Source organism: Poecilia formosa, unplaced genomic scaffold (genome assembly GCF_000485575.1).
Source record: "Poecilia formosa unplaced genomic scaffold, Poecilia_formosa-5.1.2 Scaffold298, whole genome shotgun sequence".
NCBI classification, from domain to species: Eukaryota; Metazoa; Chordata; class Actinopteri; order Cyprinodontiformes; family Poeciliidae; genus Poecilia; species Poecilia formosa.
This window is the reverse complement of record NW_006800237.1, coordinates 618158-643056: the sequence shown is the minus strand read 5'-3', so window position 1 is coordinate 643056 and position 24899 is coordinate 618158. Positions and strand designations below refer to the sequence as shown.

The following is a 24899-nucleotide window of genomic DNA, read 5'->3' as shown; positions in this document are numbered from 1 at the left end:
ACAGAGCGCGATCTTGTGGGTGGGTAAATGATAAACTATAAATCGAGAGCATCTTTAGACAGAAAAAAATAAATCTGTCTCGAAACATTTCCCACCGCATATGCAAATATTAGATCTAATTTACGATTATATTACGCTGTGAAATCTACTTGTAAACCAAAACTGTGATTTGAATGCTGCAAAATAAAATAGAAGCCTGATTATACACAGTTGAAATAATATTTTGTAAATCTAATGTAAGAATGTTACATCAACTTTCATAGTCCAGACAAAACCTCAGCCTTTGACCAACCAAAAATATACTTATTTTTGCAGATCCCCAACCTAGGTGACTACGTGTAAAAATAGCAGGAAAATGCTGCTGTACCTGTATAGACTTGCTAACTATGCAACTAACATAAGTTATGCAAAGTCACTGACTGTTCATAGGTGTGTGCAAACTGTGCCAATTTCCAGAAGTGCTCAGTCCCAGAGCAAAACAGTTCAGGATACTGTCCCATACCCTTGATGAATGAAACATCCCATCAGTTTTCAGTATGAAAACGTTGACAGCAGATTGAAAACAAGTGTCCTTGCTTTTTGCAAACTGGGCAATTCTGATGTTATCACTCAGATCACAGAGACAGCTTTCCGAGACGAATGGCAGACTGAATGGATGTGGAGGAGAGCAACAGCCAGCTCTGTTAGACTGAGAGGAGATGATGGGTGTGCATGAGGGAGTATGACCAAACTGACTATTTATGCTGACTCTCCTGCTATCCATCTACTGCAATCTGTAACTAATCAATCTAAAGTTAGAGACAACAAAAACAGCAAATCCAGTAAACAGTTGTTGCTCTACGCGTGGGCTTTTGAGAAGTCAAAGTCAAGTTAAACGAGAAGCTTAACATGTAAACTACCTCGTAGAGTTTTCCCAATTGCATGCATTTTACATGTGAACCTCTAAAAATCCACAGAGTAACTTTATAATGTAATTTTTACCAAGTAGGACATTTAAGTATTTTTTTTTGTGTCACTGTCAAGATTGTTTTCCTTTGTAAGCAAAACCATTGTCATTGACTTTGTCAAGTTTTTTTTTAAATTATTATTATTGTTGTTAGTGAATCACTTAAGAACAATTTCTGTGAAACCTTTACTCATTTGGATGCTAAAGCTGCCCTCCTCTCACCCCACAAGCATCAAGCCTCATTTTCATCTAAATAAGAATCGATCTATCCCGCTGTGCACCATCTTCCCTTACTAGCAAGTCTCATGGTCAAAGCCCTACATTTTCCTCCTTGCTTCTCCATATGCGCTGCAATCACTCCCCTGAATAAAGCCACAAGAAAATCCGCCAGAAACCACACTGGGGATCGTAACTCTGGTGCAAAGTTATAGACTCATATCATATGGGGGTGGGGAGCGATAAGGGCTCTTATTGCTGCAATCAAGAGAGGCACAAATTAAGCATACGTGTTAATTAATGAATTGGTCCAAGAGATTGGAGAGATGGCAAATGAAGCTTTGCCTGACTGGTACAATGTCAAGGCTTCGTTCTGCATCAGTGACCAAGCCAAGCAAGAGATGGGGGTGAGTCACTGTGGGGGAGGGGCCTCCTTCTGTATGGTCAGGGGACACCGATGAAGTGCAATAGATGCAGCACCAAACAGGAGTAAGTGTGACAGGGGGTGAGCCTCTAGGGTTTCTGTATACACTGAAGAATGTGTGTAAAGTAAGAAGAAAAGTTTTTTGTTTTTTTGACTTGAATAGCTTAACAAGAATATAATCAAAATGTTTCATTATTTAAGCTACGTCATTGCTTTTTGTCATCACATTGGTACTTTCAGGGACTTACCTTTGATTTTTGGGGGGGGTATTATTATTATTCATGTTAAATAGAACATCAAATACATAAAAAATATATCCTATTGTCAAAACCATTAATTCTTCATTGCCTCAATATTAATTGTGATAGTTATTAACTTACTTTGGTAATCACTTTTAAGACAAGATGGCTACTTTTTTTTTGTTTATTATTATAGTTTAATTTGATAACACCAAAAACAGGGACCATACTTTCCTGGACAGCAGCAAAGTTTTAACATTTGCTAATTGGTCTAAACAGTATCAGGATTTACAGATGAAAATGCACTTAATTAAGGCCAAAAGAATAATCTGCTCAGGCAATTCACCACCTTTAATACAATTTTGTGAGTAGCTAGCCACTGCCACCTGCTGGTCAAATCCATGTATAATTTGCCACTGCCATTAAAGTAGTTTGATGTTGGGGCATAACATAAAAATCAACAAAACTGGAAAATGACATGAAGGCACAGGAATATATGTACATTTTTAACAATCGTTGGATTCAGCTGTACAGAAGCATCAACTGTTGTTTATGTAGTTGCCTTTTGCAAAGGTGCCGACATCAGATTCTTAAGAAGGTTCGATGAAAGCTCCTGGAATCCGGCCTCCTCAGCTGGAGACAGCATAGAAATAAAAATAATTAGTGTGAAAGATTCTTTCGCTAGGCCATCACAGAAAATGTCAAAATATTACAAAGAAACAATATATTATTCAAGCAAAGTCATTACCTAATTGGACGCTGGTCTTTTTGACTAACAGCTGTGACTGCTCCTTGATGGTAAGTAGCTGCTGTATCATTTTACACTGAGTGTCCATCTACAGGCAAGACGAAAAAAAATCTATAAGTTACAAAATAAAATGATGACAACATTGCATCAGATCTGGTGCTTTGAAAAATCGTACAGCTTAGTTTTCTATCTGAAAGCTGGTCCGTCTAAATTGCTGTGTGTCCGGTGTCTGCGTTTCCCAGTGATTGAATAGCAACCTTTTCATGCCTATAATTGTTATGGAAGGAAATATCTATTTAAATAATATCTGTGAGACATTGAAAATACAGTATTAATGCATTTTCAACACACAAACAAAAATATACAGGTACAAAACTGTTCCAACATAGTAGACAATAGAGAATACTAATCTTCAAACTTACTTGACGATCAATCTGTTTTCAATTACATGCATGCATGTTAAAAAGCTGAAATATTTTGAATGGAGAAAGGTTGAGTCTGCTCTTTTCTCTATGTCAATCAACAATAGCTAGCAATAATTCTAAGCACTGCACATAGAAACAGTTAAAACCTGACATTATGGTAGTTTCGTGACCATGAAAATATAAGTGGAAAACGGTTGTATTTGTAAATGTATGTGTGTCCCATTCATTTCCAAGTTTGCCCCTGAAAAATCTCAGTTCTTATGGCCATTTCTCTTCACCCTCCTCCCATTGTACTGATGTACAATGTACTGCCTGGTGGGTGTGTGCATGTCATAGTCGTTCTGCCCAAGGAAGCAACATTTCAAATACAGTACAGCAAGCCCACTCTCATCATGACATTCACTTTAGAGATTAGAACATAAAAGCTTGAAAATACAATAACTTCTTATTTGTGAGGATACAAGAAAAAAAAAAAAAATCCAACATACAATCATGGCCATAGTATGCATCATGGGTCGCTGCCTACAGAGGACATCGTGGTAGTTGGGTTTACTCTGTATGACAGAGTTCTGCGAGGACTGGACTATTAACGTGGAGTTTAGAGGTATACCCGTCTCCTGTCCCATCTTCACCTTCCTACAGCGGAAAACCAATAACACGATTGGTACAAATTCAAAGACAGTCGTGGATAACATTGTCACGTGAATGCTTGATGATAATATAAATATTTACTTTTCCAGTTCCTCTGCTTTTTCCTTGTGTTTGTTCATAAGCGCCTCCCAAGACTCACTTTCAGCCTTGAGCCTAAGAAAAAACAAAAAGAGAAGATCGTATATGTGGCCATTTTATATTTATAATTAAAAATAAGCATCGGACATGAGAGCAGACAGAACAACATGCCTGTTGATTGCTTTCTGGACATTTTCCATGGCTCTTTGCACGGCAGGCTGACTGCAACTTTAAAGCAATAAAAGACAAAAATGCAATGAAGACAATCATCATAATTAATAGCAAAAGCACAGTGAAAGTTTTAAAAAGTATGCGTACTTCGGTTGACTCGAAGATAGTTTGTGTGGTTCGTTGCTTGTATTTTTGGTTAAGCAGCTCCACTCCATCTTGATGTTTTCAACTACACAAAATAGGAATAACAGAGATAACATAAAATTATTGTTTCAATAATTAAAAAATACTGAGCTCCAAGGAATTTATTTAAAAAAACCCCAAAAACTACCAACCTTGCTTTTTGAAGGTCTCCAGTGAAGCTTTTGGAAGTGACTCAAGTGAATTTTGAGTTCTTTCTAGTGCCATCTGCAAAGCAAACACGTGAATAAACAAAAAATATTCTCAGTTTACAAAATCGATTTTTTTTAAATTTTATTTACAAAAATGTTTGTTTTTTTTTTACTCACATTTTGTTGTGTAAATTTGTGGTCAGTATTAATTAAATATCTAGTCATTCTTCTAATCTTGAGTAAACAATATCTATCGAGTTAGCAAAAATATGAACATAAAACTGTTACTGTCTATATTTCATGACATCTTCAAATCTTCATTTAATCTTTTAAGAGTTGATACAGACAAAGAAATACAAATGAGCTATTGGACCTTCATCGAGTTCAGGAGAAACTTATAATGGTTTAATGCATTTGGTTCCTATAGCTTCACTTAACATACCTCCATTGAAGCCTCCAGCAGTTTTTCAAGTCTCTCTTGTTGTGATAACGATGGACTTATGCTTCTGCACAAAGCTAGAACATATTAATTTAGATGATTATTTGTCTTGAACAAAAGTAAACATTAATGTTTCACTGTGGGGGGATAAAAATATCTCTCACTCTCATATGGGTTGGGAAGGGCAGGGAGGGAGCGTCGGGTTATGGTGTTTCTCCTCCAGGATTTATTCTGTTCACGGGGATTTACGGGTCTTTCTTTGAGTGTCTCCATTTCTTGTTTCATCGTCTCTGACTGTTCGTCTCCAGGATCTGGCGCCTGTGTGGTAGATAATGTCGAGTCGGTCCGGTGACACTTCAGAGGAGGTTCCGACTCGGGGATTGAGGAGGAGCATCTTTTTGAAGTCTGGGCCGAAGACGGGACCTTGGCATAAACAACAAAGCCAGTAACTCTCCATTCAGCAAATCATCTGCTGTAAACTACAGGAAGGGTTTTTATTTCTCACCTCTGCTGAGGTTTCGTCTGCCTCAACACGTCCGCAGCTAAAGCAGGTAACAGACGAAAAAGTCGCTTTAATGTTTACATCAGACCAGAACAAAACTCTCAGAAAGGTCCACCAAAACATGACAACAATATAGTTCGTTCAAGATTATTTACAGTACTAAGGTAATTGATTTGTTTAATTTAAATAAGTTGTATTACGAGCTTAAAACAAAACATACCCGTGCTCAACTTCAGCCGTCTTTTCCGCCATTTTAATTTCAAATAGCTGTCCTAACAGCGCGCTCAAAGACCAAACCCACCCTTTCACGGCTCTAAGACTCATGGGAAATGTAGTTAAGCAATACAAGGGTCAAGGCTTAAAACTAAATTTGTTGCACCTTACATAGATGCATTTAGAAATACTTATATGAAAAGTTAAATAGGGGCATTTTAGCAAAGGTCATATTTATTGTGATCCCTTTGAATAAAGTTCAAAAGATTGCGACTGTTTTATAGGAACAATGTTTAAATGACTTCAAGTTTGTTGCAAAAAAAAAAAAGTGTACAGAGGCTCTCCAAAGTCAAAATGTTTAAATGCTTTCATTTTGTATCTCTCCTTAAAAAATAAAACTATGACAAAACACTTAAAAACTTTTTGCGCTTAAGACATGACATGTATTTTTTTTTACAAATAAAAAATGTTTGAGAGACAAAATTAATATTGTTGAATTCAATTTGGAATAAAATTTCCACATTCAGCATTATTTGGTAGCATGCCACATCTTCTCGCCCCTCATCTCCACACTTTACTTACCAAAGGTTCTCCACATGATCACACTGTGAGAACGTCTCTTGTCCACCGTTTTCCACAATGTCAACTCCAATTTTATTCTGGACCCTGGCTAGGACAATAAATTTTTGTTTTACGTCTGAAGTACATTTTTTGATCAGCTTTGTATGAATTCGGTGACGCTAAAATATAAACTCCATCTTCATCTTTACAGCAGATAGCAAAAGGTTTTGAATAAAAACTGATGTTTGAAACTGTTCATAATTTCATCTCCCATGTGAAGAAAAGTAAAACCAAAAGCATGATTCTGCCTACACCATGTTTTACTGCTGTTTTTTTTTTTTCTGTTTTGCCAAAAACATCAAGCTTAGTTTCTTCAGACTATAAAATGTTCTACAAGTCTTTAAGAGATTTTTACCATTCTCCATTACTTTCATTTGTGTGTTTTTGGTAGTGGACTTAGTTATTTCTCATTTCTTGGAATCTGCTTGAAATGACTGCTTCAGGTTAGAAAATGTACAAATCTTAAAATTATTAGCCAATTTCTAAACTTGTGAAAGTAAAAGTTATATTCTATATTCATCTTTGAAGTTGTAAGGTGCCTATAGTTTACCTAATAATAGGATACGTTTAAAAGTAAACAAATGTCCAATTTAAATTGGACATTGAGTTACTTTTGTCTTAATCAGAATCAGTTAAACTTAACTTGCATATCTTTTAACTTTGATAGTTGTGGCATCAAAGCAAAATTTAATAGCATTTAAAAAATATAAAAATTCCAGTGTTTGAGATTTTAACAAGAGTACTTTAGTTTAGTTCCCATGACATAGACACTTTGATAAACAATCTTGTTTCCATGTTGACTTATATTGTATTCTCATATCTTAGTAATGCCAAAATTACCAGCAAAAATAATTTGTGTTACTTACATTCTCTCAATACAATAAAAAAAAAAAAACACACACACACAAAAAAAAGACAAAATGAATACTTCATAATTTTAAATCTTTATAAGTCTGTTAAATTTCTTTTTCACTTTTTACAAAAACAAGGGAGGGGGAAAAATCCAAAACACTATTGCAATTCTCTTGGAGAATGCCCTTTTTGTGCCTGTAGTTTTCACTCTGGCTAGCACAATCTGAAACTCCACTCAATACTGCTGTCTTCATGGCCTTTCAATAAGAGTGGGGAGGGAAAAACAAAAGAACGATGTAGAAAAATGGACAGTTATAAAAAACATTAGAATTGAGACAAAGCAAATGGAAAAAGAAAACAACAACAGACGTACAGAGTTCAGGGGGGAACAAAGAAAGGGATACACAGAGTGAACAGTCCTACATGCCATGAATATCTCAGCTGTCTAGTGTTTGGAACAACAGCCGTACTTTTCTTCCTCTTTCAAAATCTTCTGTCCCTTTACAGTTTGGTTATAAGGGCAGCATTTGCTGTTGGCACTGAGATCAAGAAGGCAGCCTGAGAGTTCCTTTGCCCAGGAAGAACTGCAGGACACGGTCCACGAGCAGAGCAGCAACAAAGTCCACCAGCAGAACCTGGGCAATTATTAATTTGAACTGCAAGAAATCAGACAAAGCATGTTACACGATCTTATTACAAGAATATCAAAACAAGAAACGGTAAAGTAATGTTAGCTCACCTCAGTTGGAATTTCTACAAGAGCAAACTGTTCATTGAATTCTGGAGAGGAACCAGTAAGAAGCCCGACAATTGCTAATCCTGAAAGTACGATACTCCACAGTAGTGGTCGATTTTCACTGAGAGACTCCATGAATGGGTGACCCTGTAAGACACAAAGAGGAAACCATTATGTAAATAAACACCAGTTGTTTAGACATGGTTTTAAATAACCAATACATGGTCCCAAATGTGAAAAGATACCTTGTAGTTTATGGCAAAGGTGGCCATCTGCATGGCCATTGACATTATGTACACAGTGCTGTTAATTAGGCTGGGTTCGAATTCTTTATACAGATCTACAAACTGCTCCTCTCTGTAAAAAAACAACAAAAAAAACATAAAAATGATAAAGCATTCACAAAGTATCGCTGATAGGAAAAAGAGAAAACATTGTATACATTTTATAATAAATTAAACAAGTGTTTGCTCATCAGCAGCTTGGACGTCCCATTTTAAAAAGATAAAATCTGAGAAAGTATTACTCCAAAAACATTTTAAACAAAAAGTTGTGAAAAAATGTCTAATACAAAGGCGATACTGGTGGGGAACAATCATTTCTGTTTCATTTCTATGTTTTATTTGAACATAGAAATGCTCAGCCAATTCAAAAAACACATTTCACATGCTATTACTATGATGCACGGTCTTTCAAGAGGTCTTTGGTCTTACCCCGTTGCACTTTTGCTTACCTTGGTGGACTTCTGGTTTGCGCCTCTTTGTAAAGATACACAAGACTACAAAAGTGAACTGCAAACTGCAGCAGCACAGTCAACACTGTGTACAGATTGAAGATGTTCGGTAAAGGCCGCTCTCGAGACAACGTTTTCAGAGGCTGCGAAAAGAGGAGAAAAAAAAAAATCCTAATTTGTCTTTTTTTAAAAAAAAAATAGAAACAGAATTACGGTGGAGTTTTAAAATTTACATTTACAGTAAGCACCAAAAAACATGTTAACTTTACAGTAAATAACTCAAATTCTAACCTTTGACCTAGATATAAAAAGAAAGCATCCAGCCAAAAGCAAGCCTTGCAGAGTCGCCTGGAAATCACTGAATTTGACTCCTTCGAGATAGAGGACAGACTGACTGTAGGCCAGCACTAGTGCATTGAGAGCTAGAATCTTGAACATCTGCAGTGTTGTAACCAGAGTGCAGCGGCCTTGTTTTATTACATGGCAAACTGGGGGAATAAAGACAAAGACAAAAACAAATTGAGTCCAAGAGTTAATAATCAGTTTTATTTATAAATACAGAGAAATAAGTATTGAAACATGTGACTCACTGCACTGAATGGAGGACAGTTTGGACGTGAAAGGGGCAGCAATGGAAGCGTCACCCAGCTTGACGACTTGTACCTGATCCTCTTCAAGTTCTCGGAGAACTTGACTTATTTTTTCCTGTTAGAGAAATCCTAATGGTTAGCGAAGTGTATGTTTCTTCATGTTACAGTAAGCACAAAAAATGGTTAACAAAAGTAAGCTTTTTTTTTTTTGAGTAGCTCATATTTCTTTTGAGTAGCCCATGTCAAATGTATATGATGACATTGAAAGATGAGTGGGACATTAAATATATTCTAAGTCTAATTTAGTTATATCTTTAGCCATAATCTAGGCCTTGCTCATAGATTTAACAATCTAAGACATCCCAGTAGTTCTCTAAAGGCTCCATTTTAAACATAAAACAAAGAGATTTTTAATATTTCTTGGACAGTTGCAACTAGAGAGATTGTGACAAATTAGAGCTGAATACCTATTGTAATTAATTAATTGCCTCTATGATTACATTATGTTTCTAAAAGAAGATGCAACTATTTTTTGTTAAATGATAAAGTAGAACACCTTTTGTGCTGCAAGCTGCTCCTCCCTCTGGGCCATGGCCCGCTGTCTGGCTGCTCTGGAGCTCAGCTTGACACCAGAACTAGCAGGTGGTACAGGCCTTATGTCTGATGTTGCCGACTCCTTATCTCTACCCCGCTTCTTTTTCTCAGGCATGCGCTCTGGAGCATTGGCTAAGAGGGCCACCCCTGTGAGAAAACAAAATGTTCATTGCTCACAACTGGAGGCAACTCTTGGCAAACTTGTTTCAGCACTATGAGTTATTTAAAAATAACTTACCTATGTGAGCATGTTTAAGTGCTCCGACGTCATTTGTGCCATCACCACACATCAAGGTCACATAACCAAGCCCCTTAAGGCTGGTGATTACAAATTCCTAAAACACATGAAATCAAACTTTTGCTGAGAACACCAAATTGAGGTAGGAAGAGAGCGCACAAACTATGACTTAAAGGCTGCTGCTTCAGGACCCACCTTCTGTTTTGGACTGACTCGAGCAAATACTCGTATATGTGGTAACAGTGTGTGGAGAAGGTGGGGATCGCAGCCCAACCGAGCCAGCCCTTCTCCTGTTACACACAAGTCAAACTGTTGCACAAATGAAGAAACTGAAGGAGGGGGCAGCGCAACAGTTACGGTGCCATCAATGGATTCCCAGTGCCACTGACCTGGAAAAACAGCATTTATACATAAAACTTCTCGTTATTCAAGCCAAGTGTCAAAACACTCGCAGAATTAAGCGATGAACCTAATGCGTACCCTGATTGAGGCTCGGCTGCAAAATAAGTGTGTGATCTTTCTGGATAAAGTGGAGCTCTCTTGCAACATGGCATGCAGTGAGGGGGTTGTCTCCTGTGATCATGACCACCTGAAGGAAGAGAAGAAAGTTGCTTATTTGAGAACGAACCCAAAATTTTCATCACTGTTTCGTTTAGTTTTTTTTTTTTACATGATGAGATGCTTCTTGGATCTCTTTGATCACTGCCTTGCTGTCATTCTTGAGTGGACAGGAAACAACCATAAAACCAGCAAATTGTAGATCACACTCCAAAGCATCACGACTGATCTCACGGCACTACATAAATCAAAGAGATTTTAGTTAGTTTCTATCAGGTCTGTTTATAGACACTACAGAAAAATCAAACAGCCTCCGAAGGTTTTGATTAAAAGAAAAAAAAAAAGTTAAACAAACCTGTTGATGACTGAGGTGTCCAATTTCTTTGTAACCCAAGGCCAGAACTCGTGCCCCTTCCCGTGACATTTCTCTGTGGACTTCATCATAATTTCCTGGACACGCTGTAAACTACGGACAGCAGTATTTTAGACACTTATTTTAGACAAGGAAGTGAAGAGTCTGTGAAAAATGTGGAGCTGTAATTTACCATTCCTCTAAGGGTCTCTGGGGCACCCTTGACTGTCGAGATGTAGCAAAGTTCGGTGGATCCAAGTTTCTCGTACGAGGCCAAGACAGACATCCTTTTCAGAGCACTGGCAAAATGGAAGCGCTGGTGGATCTTCAGTCCCTGTGTTTTGATGCCTCGTGGGAAAACTTTTTCATCTGGTTTAAACAGAAAAAGAAACAACTTAAGTAACCATTCTACTGTTTAAAATGTACTAGTCCAATAATATAAGGAGAACACTGTTAACCAAATAGTCCGAGCACACTCATGAACTGCACTATAGATGTAGGAGGCACCTTTGGTAAGCGTCCAGTCAGCAGCTGTTAGCATGGCCTTCTCTAATGGATCTCCCACCAGTTGCCCATCATCCAGAGTAACCAGTGAGTGACAGGTAGCCACAACCCTATGCGTCTCAACTGGGATCTCAGAGACAGGCATCACCTCTTTTCCCTCTCTGTCAGTGAAAACAGGATGGGTACAATAAACGGCAAATAATTACAATCTAAATTACAAGCACAATCTTGTAATTTAATCTTGTCTTCTCAATTTTACGCTTCCAAACAGAGAATTGGTTGACAGGGTTTACCTGAGGCCCGCTACCCCTCGAACTACCAAGCTGTCACTGGTCAGAGTTCCTGTTTTGTCAAAACAGCAAATCTCTACTTTCCCTGCAAATGGTATCCTGAAGGGTTCTGTGCAGAAAACATCTAAAGCAGAAAAAGAGCAACAAGCGTCATACTCGATACCACTTAGTGAATTTGTTGCAGTAGGTATTCTACGATCCCAGCAGAAAAAGAAACAAACTTACAAAGTTTAGCCAAGGCAATGAGAGATGTGTTCACTGCTAAAGAAAGCTCTATTGGAAGTTCCGGCGGGACCACTGAAGTGAGAATAAGTGTGCACTCCAAAAACAACTTGTAGCGATTCCTTGTGAGATCCTTTGTTCCTAGGGAGGGATACAAATAATAATAATAAAAAAAGGACATGTTTCAGAATCAACTTCACCGCTCATTCTGACCTATAAGTACAAACTTGGATGCAAGTTTTATTGGCTTTCAAAAAAAATTGTGATACATCTTAATGAGCTAACTGTTGTCATCTCACCTTCAACCCACACATATGCAGCAGCAGCAATGGCAAACACAAGGAGGAAGAGAATAAAGATAAAAGTCTCCAGGTTGTTTGCCGTCACTCTCTTTACACCGAAGAGAATTGTCCTTAGCAGTTTACCCTGTAGAACAATGTCACAACACACTGTTTAGTAACAGACAACAATGGATTTAATAATGGAGTAAAAAATTGCCACAAGATTTAAGAGTTATCCATATTCCTTACCTGAGACGTATAGAATCCTGTTCTCAGTACATAGGCCACACAACCATTGTCTACAGCTGCAAACAATGAAAAAGAGTACAAATAAATACACTGTCCAATGCTAATAGATACTCCTGTTGACAAATGGAAAGACAGAGGCACTAGCACTTACGCTTAAGTCCAGCACTGGTCTTTAAAGGAGGAGTATGCTGAACCACTTTGGTTCCACCAGAAATGATATGCAGGCGAGAGTCTGTCTGAAGGTCCAAAATCCGCCCTGGATCCAAGTCTTCTACTGGCTCCTGCACACAATAGTTAAAAAAAGGCTTGAATCTGACTGAAATAACAGCACAATGAAAAGGTATTTAAACCACTGGTTTGTCTTTTTCTTGTCACACTTAAGTACTTCAGATGCTCAAACAAATAATATCAGACAAAAAATCCATAATTTAGTTTTCAAAATATGATGCATTTCAGTCAAATCGGCTGTCAGGACCAACCAGATCCAACATGAAAAGTAATTGCGTTCTAAATCTAATATCTGGTGGTGTCACTCTTGGAGGCAACAACTGCCGTTAAGCATTTGCAATAACTAGAGATGATCTTTTACATCGATGTGAAAGAATGTTTTGCCCATTTGTTTTTAATTCAGCTAATGACAACAATTCAGTTTTAATTCAGCTACATTGGTTTTCAGGGAATGCAGGTTTTAGGGCATGCAGAAGCATCTCAATTAGATTTCAGTCTAAATTTTTACTACTCTACTCCCAAATGCTACTGGTGAAATAGGCAACAATTTTGTTGGTGCTTTTGGGTTGGAGCAGCCACGGAGATTCCCAAGCATCCAGATGTGCCAGACAGGCTTGTTCTTCTTGTTGTTTCATGAAAACTGACCTCAACAGAGACAAGTGACGACCTATGTGACCTCCAGGGTATGCACTGAGGCACCTTTAAGAGTTATCTTGGTAGATCAAGAAAGTTTTTTGTGTCCATCAATTCGGAAGAAAAATCTCTCTCACTATGGTTTGCTCGAGTCCCAAAATGGATTTCTGATCCATTCTTAACATTTTTTAAATCAAGACATGATTTGTCGCCTTTATCCCATTGTATCTCATCAGAATTTTCTATTTGAGAAATAGTGTGGTGTGGAAGCAATCAGACTTGAGTGTGGCTAGTGAAACTGAACTCAACTTTCTAAATGCGGGGCTTATAAATTTAATTTATAATTTAACAAGGCAGTTAACATTTTAAATACCATCTTGTATTTTTTTTTTTTTACTGAGTTTGTCCGTCTAATTATGACATTGTTTGTTGCTCTGAAATATTTAGACGCAGCAAAAACAGTAAAAATCTGTACTGAAGCAAATAGTTTACCACATCACTATATTATTTACTAACCTTCATCTGTGGGACAGACTCTCCAGTCAGCATGGCTTCATCCACAATGCAACGTCCTCTGAGAAGCAGCACATCACAGGGAACCAAGTTGTCTTGGGGTGAGCGTCCTATAGAATAGAAAACACACATTTCAACACAGAAAATGAATGTAAGGTTTGAGGTAAGGAGTCATAACATTTAGGACTGCACACTCACCTATGGAGACAATGTCTCCAGGAACTAGTTCATCACTAGAAATAGGTCTCCATTTCCTGTTGCGATACACCTATCAAAAACGTAAATACACTTATTTTGATATGCTAGGGATATCACATTATTTATGGAAAACAGACTGAGCTCTGAAATTTGGATAAAATATGTTTTAAAGGTCTGACCTCTCTTCATGAAGCCAATGGAAAAAGTCCCTCAGCACTATTAAATGGCCTAATATAAAATGTTTTTTTCAATTCAATTTGGATACATGTGTGACTTTTCATTCTTCATCAAACTCTGTTGGTTGCATAAGTGAACTTGATCATTTCACTATAAAGTTCTTATGACCAAATTAGCAACAGAATGCATTTTAAACTTGATCGAGCTTACCTGGATCATATAGGGCTTATTTCCCATGCGGCGTATTTCTGACATATTCCTCATTTGCTGTTGGACCAGGGATGCCTCAAATGCAACCAGCATGAACAGAGTAAAAACACTGTAATACCAGTATTCGTCCAGACACCACAGCCCCACACAGAAAACCTGATGGACAAAGGGCAGATAACATCAAACTGATGCAAAGCATTTACATTTTCTCTTCCTGACTAATGAACCCAGACCAATTCCAGGAAAAAGAAACACACGTACCTGGAAGACGAAAAAAGGAGCTGTTGCTCTTTCTTTAAAGAGCTCCAGAAAATCTGGCACAACCATCTCTGCACGATTGGCGCCATATCGCTTTTCTGCAGCCTTTAGCTCAGTTTCTTCCTGGTATCCACGCCATGACTGGAAGTGGCCTATTGGGTGGTTAATGGGGAATGCCACTGGAAGGAAACATTTCTTCTCTTGGTAGTCAAAAATGTAACGGATCTTTTGAAACTCAAAAGATAAGATCTTTTCCCCATTTTCATCCTGTTGATCAAAACATAGGACATATGTTTAAAAAAATATATTGCAGTGGCAAAAAAACAAAACAAAAAAAAAAAACATCCAAGTAATAGATAAAATTCAAAACCAATATCTAAATTAACCTAACAACTTCCAGATAAATAAAGCCAAATTTCTAAGCACGTAGATCTTTGATAAACAGTAATGGCATGTGTGGCTTTCACAAACCTTGTCACACTATATTTGAGCATTTTAGGGAAGTAACATATTTCCAAATATGACAACATAGGGAAATCAGTCTTTAAAGATGTGAACAAACCTGATCCCTCTGGAGTGTGACAAGCTCAGCAGAACCATTGTTAGGGGTGGGAATGACCTTTGCCAGCGTAGCCAGCTTGGGATCTGGCTCCTGTTTTTATTTAAAGAAAGAAAACAGATGATATATTCACATGCTGTTGGGACAGCACTTTTATTTTTGGAGCACCCTAATGATATACTCATCACAACCCGCTGATATACAGAGAAAATAGCTAAACTTTCCCTAAACAGAGGAATGATGAGGATGATGAACTCAACATGCCTTTCAGCAAAAGTTTTGATGAGATCTGTATTTGTTCAATGTTGGGTAGTTTAAAAGATCTGTTACCTTCTGACTATTTGTTTCATAACAGATGTTGGTTTCCAATGCTAGTAAATTTATAATAAACAGGATCTTTAAGACAGGTATTGATTATTCTGGTATTTGAAGTCATAACAAGAACTTCAGTTTCCCAGAATGACATTCTGCCCGTCAACCATCAAAGATACAAATATATCAAAATATATAAATTTGACATAGGATTAATAACTGTAATGTTTCTTTCATTTTCATTGGTTATCACCAAGCAAATGTTTACTAATCAGTACAAACTCTGTGGACATCTGAAAGAGAACACTCGAAAGGAGAATATTTTGGATAAGTACTATTTATAGATAATGTATACATAAAGTCAAAAAATTTATAAAACATTACGTGATGCATAGAAACCTTAAAATACAGCCAGCACTAATACATGTGCTATTTGACATGTTCAGGAGTAGAGAAAATCTCATTATACTGTATGTGAGATTTTTTTTATTGAGCTAAAAAAATAGGTAGGATGTTTTTGGACTATCTGCTGTAAAAGTGCACATAATTTGCTATAACTTGCATTTACCTTGGAACAAGTGAGCCAACAATGCACGTGCACGGACCAGTATCCAGAGAGTGCTGTGAGGACGTGCGCGATCCCGATAGCGGCTAACGCGAGGAGGCCTGCCTCTGGATACTCCGAGGCACCGTACACTCCTAACCACACGTACACCCAGCCAGGGTAGAGAACAGCCAGAAACGGGAGGACAGTGCCGTGTAGCAGTCGGGGCCTCCGTCTGTACAGCGTCACCGAGCTTACTAGCTCATCACCGGCGCCGCTGTCATTCTGGTTGTGGTTAACAGAGGGGGCCATTTGTAGCTCACCCGGTCCTCGGATTCCGTCTGCAGCCATACTCTCGTCTTTCTTGGCGTCGTTCATTGTATCCGAATCCCTCCTTTGGCCCCCTCTACCATCCACCACCACCCCGTCTCGCTACAGTCGTTAAAAATACGATTCTACGCACGAAGCGGTGTGTTATCCACCTTTGAGAGCCCGTCTTTTGAGTTGACTGTTTCCCGACCGCTGCTTCCGCATACGCAAATACGCAAAGACACGTCATATTTAAAGAGCGTCAGTTTACCTCCAACTTGCTTTTTATCTTCTTTTTTTTTTTTTTTCAAAACGCCTTTACATTACTGAGGTTTCCAAATTAGTAATATTTCAGGTTGCTTTCTGCAGTTATTTTTCAATATAAATTGGAATAAATAAAATTAATAAACACAGGGAAACGTAAAAAGGAAACAAATAAAACAAAGAAGTTGGAGAATCGTAGATTTTAGTACGGTAACTAAAGTACAAGAAATTAAAAGAAACGTATTAAGCTGTACTTTCTGATATAATTAAAACAAATTTAAAACGTGTATGGGTTACTCCTTGATTTACAGCGATATTAATCGGGTGGCGTTTCACAAGCTAAAATAAGCATGTATTTTCTCTGCTACAGGACATATAGAGTAAAGTCAAAACAATCTAAATTAAAAAATACAAAGTAGTTCTACGTGCGACTAAATTACTGCCCCTTTAAATAAAAAACGTCACTGTAGGGGCGTTACCTACATGCATGACAGACACAAACCTGCCCCAACAAAATTGAAGAACATCATTAGGACGTTGCTTTTCCTTCCAATCAAATATGGGTGTGCGTGTTGTAGCTCTTAATAGCATAGACTTCGTTTCCACACGCTGAAGTAGTGGTCGTTTAACCTTGTTTGTCACGCTTCCGTAGTCGATTCGACACAGCTTCAAACACCAACATGTAAGAATTGAAATAATGGATTACATTAGTAATATTACACCACAATGCTCCGTTTAGAGTTCTGCTGCTTTAGCACGTTGTCAAATTGATAGATAAGATTGACCCGCCACTTACCACTGTTTATATAATTATGTTTCCTTTCAGGCAAGCAGCTATGGAAATATCAGCAAAGTACTGTTATAAAGAACTGGAGACATATGGGTCATGCGTTGCCTCAAATCCAACGTCTTGGCAACACAAGTGCCATGACCTAAAACTCAAGGTTTCTCAATGTACATCATCACAGTAAGTCAATTGATCTATCCTATATACCTATACGTTTTTCCTTGTGCCTGACCATTTAATGTTTACAGTCCAGTGATCCAGAAGATCAGGGAAGACTGCTCCACAGAATTTGAGAAATTTGAGCAATGTCTGAAAGAAAACCTGACCTCACCTACCTCTTGTTCGCCACACGTGACCCGCTTTCTAGGCTGTGCAGACTCCGTTGACCTCAGCAGCGTGGGTAAGACTTTACTGGAATTGCCCTTTCAGATAGCTAAAAGGGCAATTCCTTTTTATCATCATCTTTTAGATAGCAAAGATCCCGCATAAACACTGGATCATAAAACGTTTTAGATATATTTGTGCAAACTGTGCTGTAAAATATTTCTCTGACACAACTCCATTAACCCTCTAATGATGAGAAATGTCTCTATATGTACTGTATGTCACATTGATTTATATTGTTTTTATGATTTAGAATTATGAAAATGCAAGTCAACTCCAAATTTAGGTCATTATTCAGTATTACTTTGTTTTGACTGTTCAAGGTTATACTGTAACCCCATCTTGTTGATACTAAGGGGGTTAACTATGTACAATTACCATGTTGGAAAATTGAATCAAATTCCACATTTTTTTAACAATTATGCCAATCTCTGCTCTTTTATTCCTAGCTTCAGAATCAAGTTCTGACACATCGTAGGATTCAGCAACTTCCATCGTCAGACCTAACCTCTACACAAGCTGGATTTTTATGTGTCAACTGTGTTTATTTGAATTTATATATATATATATATATGTGGTGAGTGTTCAATATCTGTTCGTCTTACTGTGACCTATTGTGACTGATTTCAAATGTAAAAAAAAAAAATAGGAATGCTCTAGCACTGTACATTACACCATTTGAATATCGCGTATCCTTGCGTTTGAATAAATAAGTCAGGTTTGCAATGTTTTGTGTACCCCAGTTTTACTTAACTAATATTAGGTTTCCATTATTCATTTGATGTCATAACCCTCTGTTATTTTATGTTGATTATTTATGTCCTTACTGCTGATGCCTTTTCCAGGTCATAGTCAAATATTAAACTGGAATGCATTGCTCCCACACAAACCTGACTATCCGGTCACTGAGCAATAGGGAGTTTGGGAAGATAGGAGAAAAAAGAACAGGTTATTCACCTCTAATCAGCAGGACTACTGAGACAGACAGAGGGAGGAAATTGAGTTATGAACCTTGTGACCATTAAGCAGAACAGACATTTTCTGGTTCAATTATTAAAGGTTTTGGTGTGAGTCATGGAGGAGAAATAGATTGCTTTATTTTTAGGTGAATTATTAGTTCATGCCACGTGAGCGATTGGTAAGTCTTTCATTATTTATTGTATTAAGGACAAATAAGGCAGTTTTACTTTAAAGGTAAAACCGCAGATTGTGTTGAAAGATACATGAACATTAAATTCAAAGCACATCACCTTGCTGTCACTGAACAAAATAGATAAAATGTCATCTAGTACCACACAAATAAGTTACATTCACATTAATATCACAGTAAAAACGCCATGTATTATTAGAATCAAACAGTTTCTTAAGAGTACCCCAGGCTTCGGCAGATCACTGACATTTAAATGAGACGGGTATCACCTTAATTCTTTTTTGTGCTGCGCCACAGGATGAGTCTGCTCCGATCCTTTCAGCAGCACTTGCTATCCAAAATAAAATTGGATTCTATTTCTATAGATCTACTTTGTGGCACACAAATATCATGCTATAGTTTAAATATTTGCTGATTATCACAGAAGGTACAAAATGTCTACCCAACAGTATCTATTAGGATATTTTTGACAAAGGAAATTATTACAGAAACTGATTGCAACAGTTAGGTGTGACACAGTTGTATTCACATTTACAATTGGAATTCATCATTGTGGACTTGAAGACCTAGGTTTTGGGCATTGTAGATCTTTTGGTTGTAATTTACTACACTAAAATTTTACCGATGATATAAAAGCGTAAACTAAAGTAATGAGCACTTATACAACCCTGTTTCCACTTAAGGCTTTTCAAATGACACTGGACGGTCATCTATTTTCTAAATGCAAAAGTAATTTATTTTTGGTCCACTGTTTTTTAGCTGTCATTTGTCAAAAAAAAAACATACAATTAGAAATATTAGGGGATTTAAAGATGTCATTCTATCCAGCACAATTTCCTGAGATGACACTCAGGTCTCACAAACATACACACTAACCTGAGAGCAAAACTGTAGTCCCATACATATACTCTTGTATATGCTCCAGCCAACCACACACACCGATAAAAATGAATCCAGACAGAACAAAGAAAGTTCACCAATGTACTAATAGTATTTAGAACCCCGAATGTTTAAAACTACCACAACTCCTACATACATTTAACTTGATTCATTAAAATTCTGTAACTTATTTATATTTAATGATCGATGTGTGGTTATTGTTTTTCTGTCTCAAAGCGAAGTGAAATATTCTCACCGAGTATGGCATAAATACGATGGAAAAAATAGAAGGCCATTATCATGGAAATTTACAGTGCCCGTAGTTCCAGCATATGATTCTTATTCAGGAAAGCACGAGAGGACATTATGCTAATCAGCAGAGTGATGTTATAACCGTCTGACTTGTGAGGATGTTTTCCAGCAATAAAAGCTCAGGAGTATGTTTGGCTGCAGCCAGTTTAATTGAAAATAGTCCCATAGGCAGGTTGCTTCTCAGGGGGTGAAAGGTGGAACAGGTGGGGTAAAGATGAGAGTTTTTAAGGGTCAGGAGGTGAAGTACGAGTTCTGCATGGAGTACAGACGGTCGATGGGGTTTCCTACTCGTCCTGCCAGGAGACCGGCTTCTCCTGTTGCCAAGAGACAGTCACCAAGGTGACTGAGGCTTCCATCGCTGTCCAAGTCATGGAAGACTGTCTCTGAGTCTGCAGCAAAAAGAAAGAGGAGAATCCAAATATATGTGGTCAACATTTGTCTTTTTCAGTTATACTAAAAAAGGATGTCAGAAATGACTTTAAAGAATGAAAATGTAAATCAAGCTTGAGGCTTTATCAGTGCGTCTTACCGTAGGAGTGGATCTGCTCACTGTTTAGTTGAGGAGGTGTCAGACCATGTCGGAATGGCTCTCCGCCGTAAATGTTGGGGTCCAGAGAAAGTAGCTGCTGACGTGGCAAAGATGGATATCCCAGCATGCTATCCATTCCATGAGTACTAGATCCATCTGGAAAGGTAGAGGTTCATTTTAAATGCTTCATTTTTTTTGTCTGCCTTTTTCTAAATCTTTCTCTTACCCTCACTGTCGTCATTGCTTTGACGGCCCCCTCTGCTAGGCCCTCTCCTGCTCCCTCCCAGTTGTTCTTGTTCCTGCTGCTGCTGCTGCTGTTGCTGCTGTCTGCGAGCTATCTTTTTCATCTAGGGCACAAAATAGGATACCCTGAGAATCTCCTATGGGTGTTGACATGTAAAGTGATTGTACATATCTTCAAGGAAGAGACAGTCTGACCTTAGCTCTCTGGTTTTGAAACCACACCTGGACAACCCGCACTGTCAGGCCAGTCTCTGCAGCCAGTGTTTCCCTCACCTACAGGTTAGAGTTTTTCAGTGCTTTTCGGACAACCGAGGATAAAACAATGAACTCTGAAAGGAAAGTCGAGGTCTGTTTGGCATGCTTTTTCACTGATAAGAGGCTGATTCACCCACCTTTCGGCATGGCTTGGCCGATACTTCAAAAGAGGCCTTGAAAGCTCGCCGCTGCTGTGTAGTCAAGATGGTGCGTGGTCTTTTTGAACGCTTGTGCTCTTTGCCTTCATCACCACCTTTCCCACTGCCAGATCCTCCCCCACCATCTTCATCCTCACTTTTCACTGAATAAGACAAAGTGTTGACAAAGCTCAAACTTAAACCCCAGTGCGGTGTGCTCGGCAAGGCAGTTTTGTGGTGTATCACTATTTGGATAATCTCTTTACAATTACTTGTGACCTGACACAAGCTTGAATTCTTTTATTTCCCATCATATTACTTGGTTATTTGGTAAAATGTGACAGGGCTACGTGTTTACAAAGAGCCATCAGAATTTTTCGGAGAAATACGTTCTATTGTGATTTCTATTAGATAGATGTGGCACAAGTTAAACAGTTTTCCATCAAACACTGCACCTGATTCAGTTGGAGCAGGACTAATCGCAGCAAGCATTTCCCTCTCCTTTTCGTAGTCCATGCGGCAGAGCAGCTGGCCTTCTTTCAACACAAACTCATCACCTCTCTGCAGTCGGCGCTCACACTCGCAGCAGCTGAAGCAGCCCAGGTGGTATACCTGGCCCAGCACACGCATTATCAGCTCAGAGCGTCCAATGACCTGCAGGCAAGCGCTGCACTTCCTTATAAAGAGCCTGAAAGTAGAAAGAAGCAGAGAAACGTGCCCGTATGCGTTCAGATTGGTTGATGTGTGAAAGCAGAAAGGCAGTTAAGGCAATTCAATTTGAAGATACAAACAAGGATCTCTAATATATTTACCCTCATCTGCAATTAACATGTAGATGAGTGAAGCCTCTTAATTAAAGACTGCACAGGCATTACTCAATTCACAGAGCAACAAGGTGAACATCTGTTAAGATGAGTAACAATTGCTTCCAACAGTTTTGTGTTTTGGTTTCTCCCTAATGACAGTAGGTGGCAGTAGTTGGTTGATAATCTACTGCATTTTCCAGCACAAGCCTTAAATGTTGAGAACTTGTTACATTCCGGGTAACCTTATACAAACCATAATCTTAAAAATGCATATGCTACTCTGTAAATTAGGTCTTTGTTGGATCCATTTATTTTCCTATTTTTCTTTTGTTCCTCTGTTTCTCCCCCTCTGTGATGTTATAACCTTTCAATTGCTCTCATGCTTCACAATTACTTCCAGTGCCTATTTACATTCACAGGGCCCAAGTCTCTGACTTCAAATTCCTCCCAAATCCCTGTTCTTGCACTTGGTTTCCTCCCCCTCCTTCAGCCTTTTCTGCCAGCATTCCCAGTTTTCCCTCATGCCCTCCAAGCCTGCCTCCCCAGTTCACTGAAACTAATAAAGACAGGATTAATTAGATTGTTGTTTAAACAGTGAGATGGCCAGACAGACGCTGTAAACTCATAACCAGGGATTGGTGATAGCATGGGGTTAATCTCTCTCCTCTCACTTATGCACACAAAACACACACACACAAACACAGGTACTAGCCCACACATACACATGCATGCATGCAAACCAACATTAGGTCATGCAACAACTGCCTTACTTATTTACTTAAATGCAACACCTATTATTGTGCTGTTGGTTTAAAATAACTGCAGCGAGGTTATAGTTTTAATGCACAAGAACATCAGCATCACTTCTGAAGAATGAGGATCTCAAGAGTAGAAGAGCTCTAGAAACAGTCAAGACTCGTGGATATTGAAATAGCATCACAACAAAACACAGATCTTATTAGGAAGGGAGAGAGAATGAAAAGGGAGGGGAGGAGGAGATGAAGGCTGAGTAATGACCTTCCCAGAATGAGTGAGAGTAAGGTGTTGTTGCCCAAATCTGGAGTGCAAAGACAGAGCCAGGTCTGCACATTAGAGCTTCTAATCTGTGATTCCGTCCCAAACGCAGCTGCTGCAGCTAATCTTTCTCAATCCATCTGCCAAACGCTCTCCTCAAATTCCCCAAATGACAGTGTCTCAAACTTGACACCAAAAACAAAAGTAGGCTACCTGTTGTCAACCCAATAGCCTAATTGTGTGTCTTATGTTTTACTGTCTTTAAACCTACTTTCTAATTATAACGATGCAATGCACTCCAGACAGACAATTCATCTGTAAAAAGGGCAAAATGCTGTGGTAGTCAGTGGTATCACAAGCATATTCTACAAAGAATAACCCATCAGTGTAGTTTTACATCTGAATAGACACTTCAGTATCTTAAATAGTTTCTTTCACTGTGGACAATGCTCAACAGAACAGAATTGTCAGGGCTGCTTGACATAAGACGGTTGATGTGTGTGGTTAACTTCCACACTCCCTAATCAATGTGTACACAGCACGATAGGAATTTACTCAACATGGCACATGAAGGCAACTTGGGGTAACTGCCACAGAGGGGGGTCTGTAAGTAGATCAGTCTAATCCCTCTAATAGAAGTATCATTCGCACATGGTCATGTTTGGGGGGAAGCTTACCAAAATCACAATAAACACGAGAGAGGGCAACCATGCACTTGAGGCAGCCTAAATTTAGCTTCACCACATTTATGCAAACATGTTACAATTTTCTGAGCATTTATAATTCATCTGTTTGGGAATCTGAAGTAATGATTAATAATGCCAATTAAACTGGAAGCTATTTTGTGGGAAAACAAAATGTCAGTTTGTGCATTGCTACATGTCAATGCATATAGAAAGGAATACAAGTGTCAGGACTTTGTTTTGTTCAAGATTCAAAAAAAGGGAATTTAATGTGCAATGCAATGGATTTTTTTTTGAGACGATCGAGGGTTAGAAGGTTAGAGCCCAGAGATTAAAAGATCAAATTCAGAAAGACAGAGATGTGCTGCATTCGTAGAGTTCTGATATCATCACGTGTTTCCTCTTTGTATTTCTCTAGATCCAAGGCATACAACCAGAATCTTTGCCATCTCCCTTAAGCTGTGTCATGTGGCATTGTTTAGCCTGTGAGCTCCGACAAGTTTAACACTGTCTGGACTGAAATACACTCATTTCATAAATATGTATGCGTCTCAGAGCTGTTACAGTTTGGTTCATCCCTGTGTTGTCATGATTAATATTTATACAGGTATTGGTTTGGTTACACTGCATTTAAATTATTCTTGGTTTGGGTGCAGTGGTACTTAAATGCCTTGAAAAGAGAGGTTGTCATTCATTTCAAACACCTGGACTGTTATTTACTCTCAGAATATGATACACTTAGGTCCTGATGTGCTACATTTTGATTCCTGCAAACTTATTGACAGCAACATGTGACACATAACTGGCGCTCCCTGAAAATTAAGGTATAACAAAAGGATTGAGGAGATACAGGAAAAAAGAACAAATCATATGCATCAATCTTACTTTTAAGTTGCATTTTGTTTTTATTCCTTAGGTGTGTGTGCGTGTGTATGCTCGCATGCGTGTATGTGTGTGTGTGTACACGTATGCGTGCACACTTTTGGCGGATATTGCTCTGTGGAGCAAAATGGCTCAGAGCCAGGGTTCAGTAATCACATCATCTCCTTTTATTAAATCTCCCTGCGCTGCTTCTGTGTTATTAAAATCTCCCAGCATTCCCCACGATACTTGCTACCCAGCCACCACTCTCACACATACGGTTTTGTGTGTGTGCGCGCGTGTGGGTGTGTATGTGTGTGTGCGTGCGTATGGGTATAGCGATATATCTATATATCTCTATGTCAATAAATATGGGGATATATCAGCCATCTCTCCTTCTATGCACACACACACACATATATATATATATATATATATATATATATATAT

General features: G+C 38.4%; 4 protein-coding genes across 5 annotated transcripts in view; 1 reads left to right on the top strand and 3 right to left on the bottom strand.

Annotated features, from left to right (window-relative positions):
* Positions 1-1997: 1997 nt before the first annotated feature.
* dsn1 (DSN1 component of MIS12 kinetochore complex) lies at positions 1998-5491 on the bottom strand. The gene is made up of 11 exons (XM_007572340.2): positions 5392-5491; positions 5175-5211; positions 4834-5092; positions 4673-4746; positions 4234-4306; positions 4046-4127; positions 3899-3955; positions 3731-3802; positions 3487-3634; positions 2574-2661; positions 1998-2458 (listed from the first exon to the last, which is right to left on the bottom strand). Exons 1-11 carry the CDS (start codon positions 5421-5423, stop codon positions 2376-2378), a joined length of 1005 nt encoding a protein of 334 aa, XP_007572402.1. The 5' UTR covers positions 5424-5491; the 3' UTR covers positions 1998-2375.
* A 1446-nt stretch (positions 5492-6937) lies between these two features.
* atp13a1 (ATPase 13A1) lies at positions 6938-16389 on the bottom strand. Its single transcript, XM_007572338.2, has 25 exons — positions 15861-16389; positions 14984-15073; positions 14425-14688; positions 14164-14319; positions 13777-13846; positions 13582-13688; positions 12356-12485; positions 12205-12260; positions 11974-12100; positions 11678-11815; positions 11456-11576; positions 11166-11323; positions 10852-11027; positions 10662-10772; positions 10419-10544; positions 10229-10337; positions 9944-10137; positions 9749-9845; positions 9473-9657; positions 8917-9031; positions 8618-8814; positions 8327-8469; positions 7839-7950; positions 7597-7740; positions 6938-7513 (listed from the first exon to the last, which is right to left on the bottom strand). Exons 1-25 carry the CDS (start codon positions 16212-16214, stop codon positions 7403-7405), a joined length of 3591 nt encoding a protein of 1196 aa, XP_007572400.1. The 5' UTR covers positions 16215-16389; the 3' UTR covers positions 6938-7402.
* A 522-nt stretch (positions 16390-16911) lies between these two features.
* The window catches only part of chchd5 (coiled-coil-helix-coiled-coil-helix domain containing 5), a 13452-nt gene continuing 5464 nt past the window's right edge, over positions 16912-24899 (top strand). Inside the window, exons 1-4 of one of the 2 annotated variants that reach the window (XM_016660793.1) lie at positions 16923-17091; positions 17236-17376; positions 17445-17596; positions 18030-18306. In XM_016660793.1, the coding sequence (XP_016516279.1) occupies positions 17090-17091; positions 17236-17376; positions 17445-17596; positions 18030-18058 (324 nt within the window). In that variant the 5' untranslated portion in view covers positions 16923-17089 and the 3' untranslated portion in view covers positions 18059-18306. Of the gene's footprint in view, positions 17092-17235; positions 17377-17444; positions 17597-18029; positions 18307-24899 lie in introns of those variants that run through there. The other variant, XM_016660792.1, reaches the window with a different exon arrangement.
* The window catches only part of lmx1al (LIM homeobox transcription factor 1, alpha-like), a 15252-nt gene continuing 9005 nt past the window's right edge, over positions 18653-24899 (bottom strand). Inside the window, exons 4-9 of the mRNA XM_007572337.2 lie at positions 21541-21773; positions 21086-21249; positions 20889-20966; positions 20677-20797; positions 20451-20606; positions 18653-20310 (exon numbers count right to left, since the gene is read on the bottom strand). Of these exons, the coding sequence (XP_007572399.1) occupies positions 20153-20310; positions 20451-20606; positions 20677-20797; positions 20889-20966; positions 21086-21249; positions 21541-21773 (910 nt within the window). The 3' untranslated portion in view covers positions 18653-20152. The remainder of the gene's footprint in view (positions 20311-20450; positions 20607-20676; positions 20798-20888; positions 20967-21085; positions 21250-21540; positions 21774-24899) is intronic.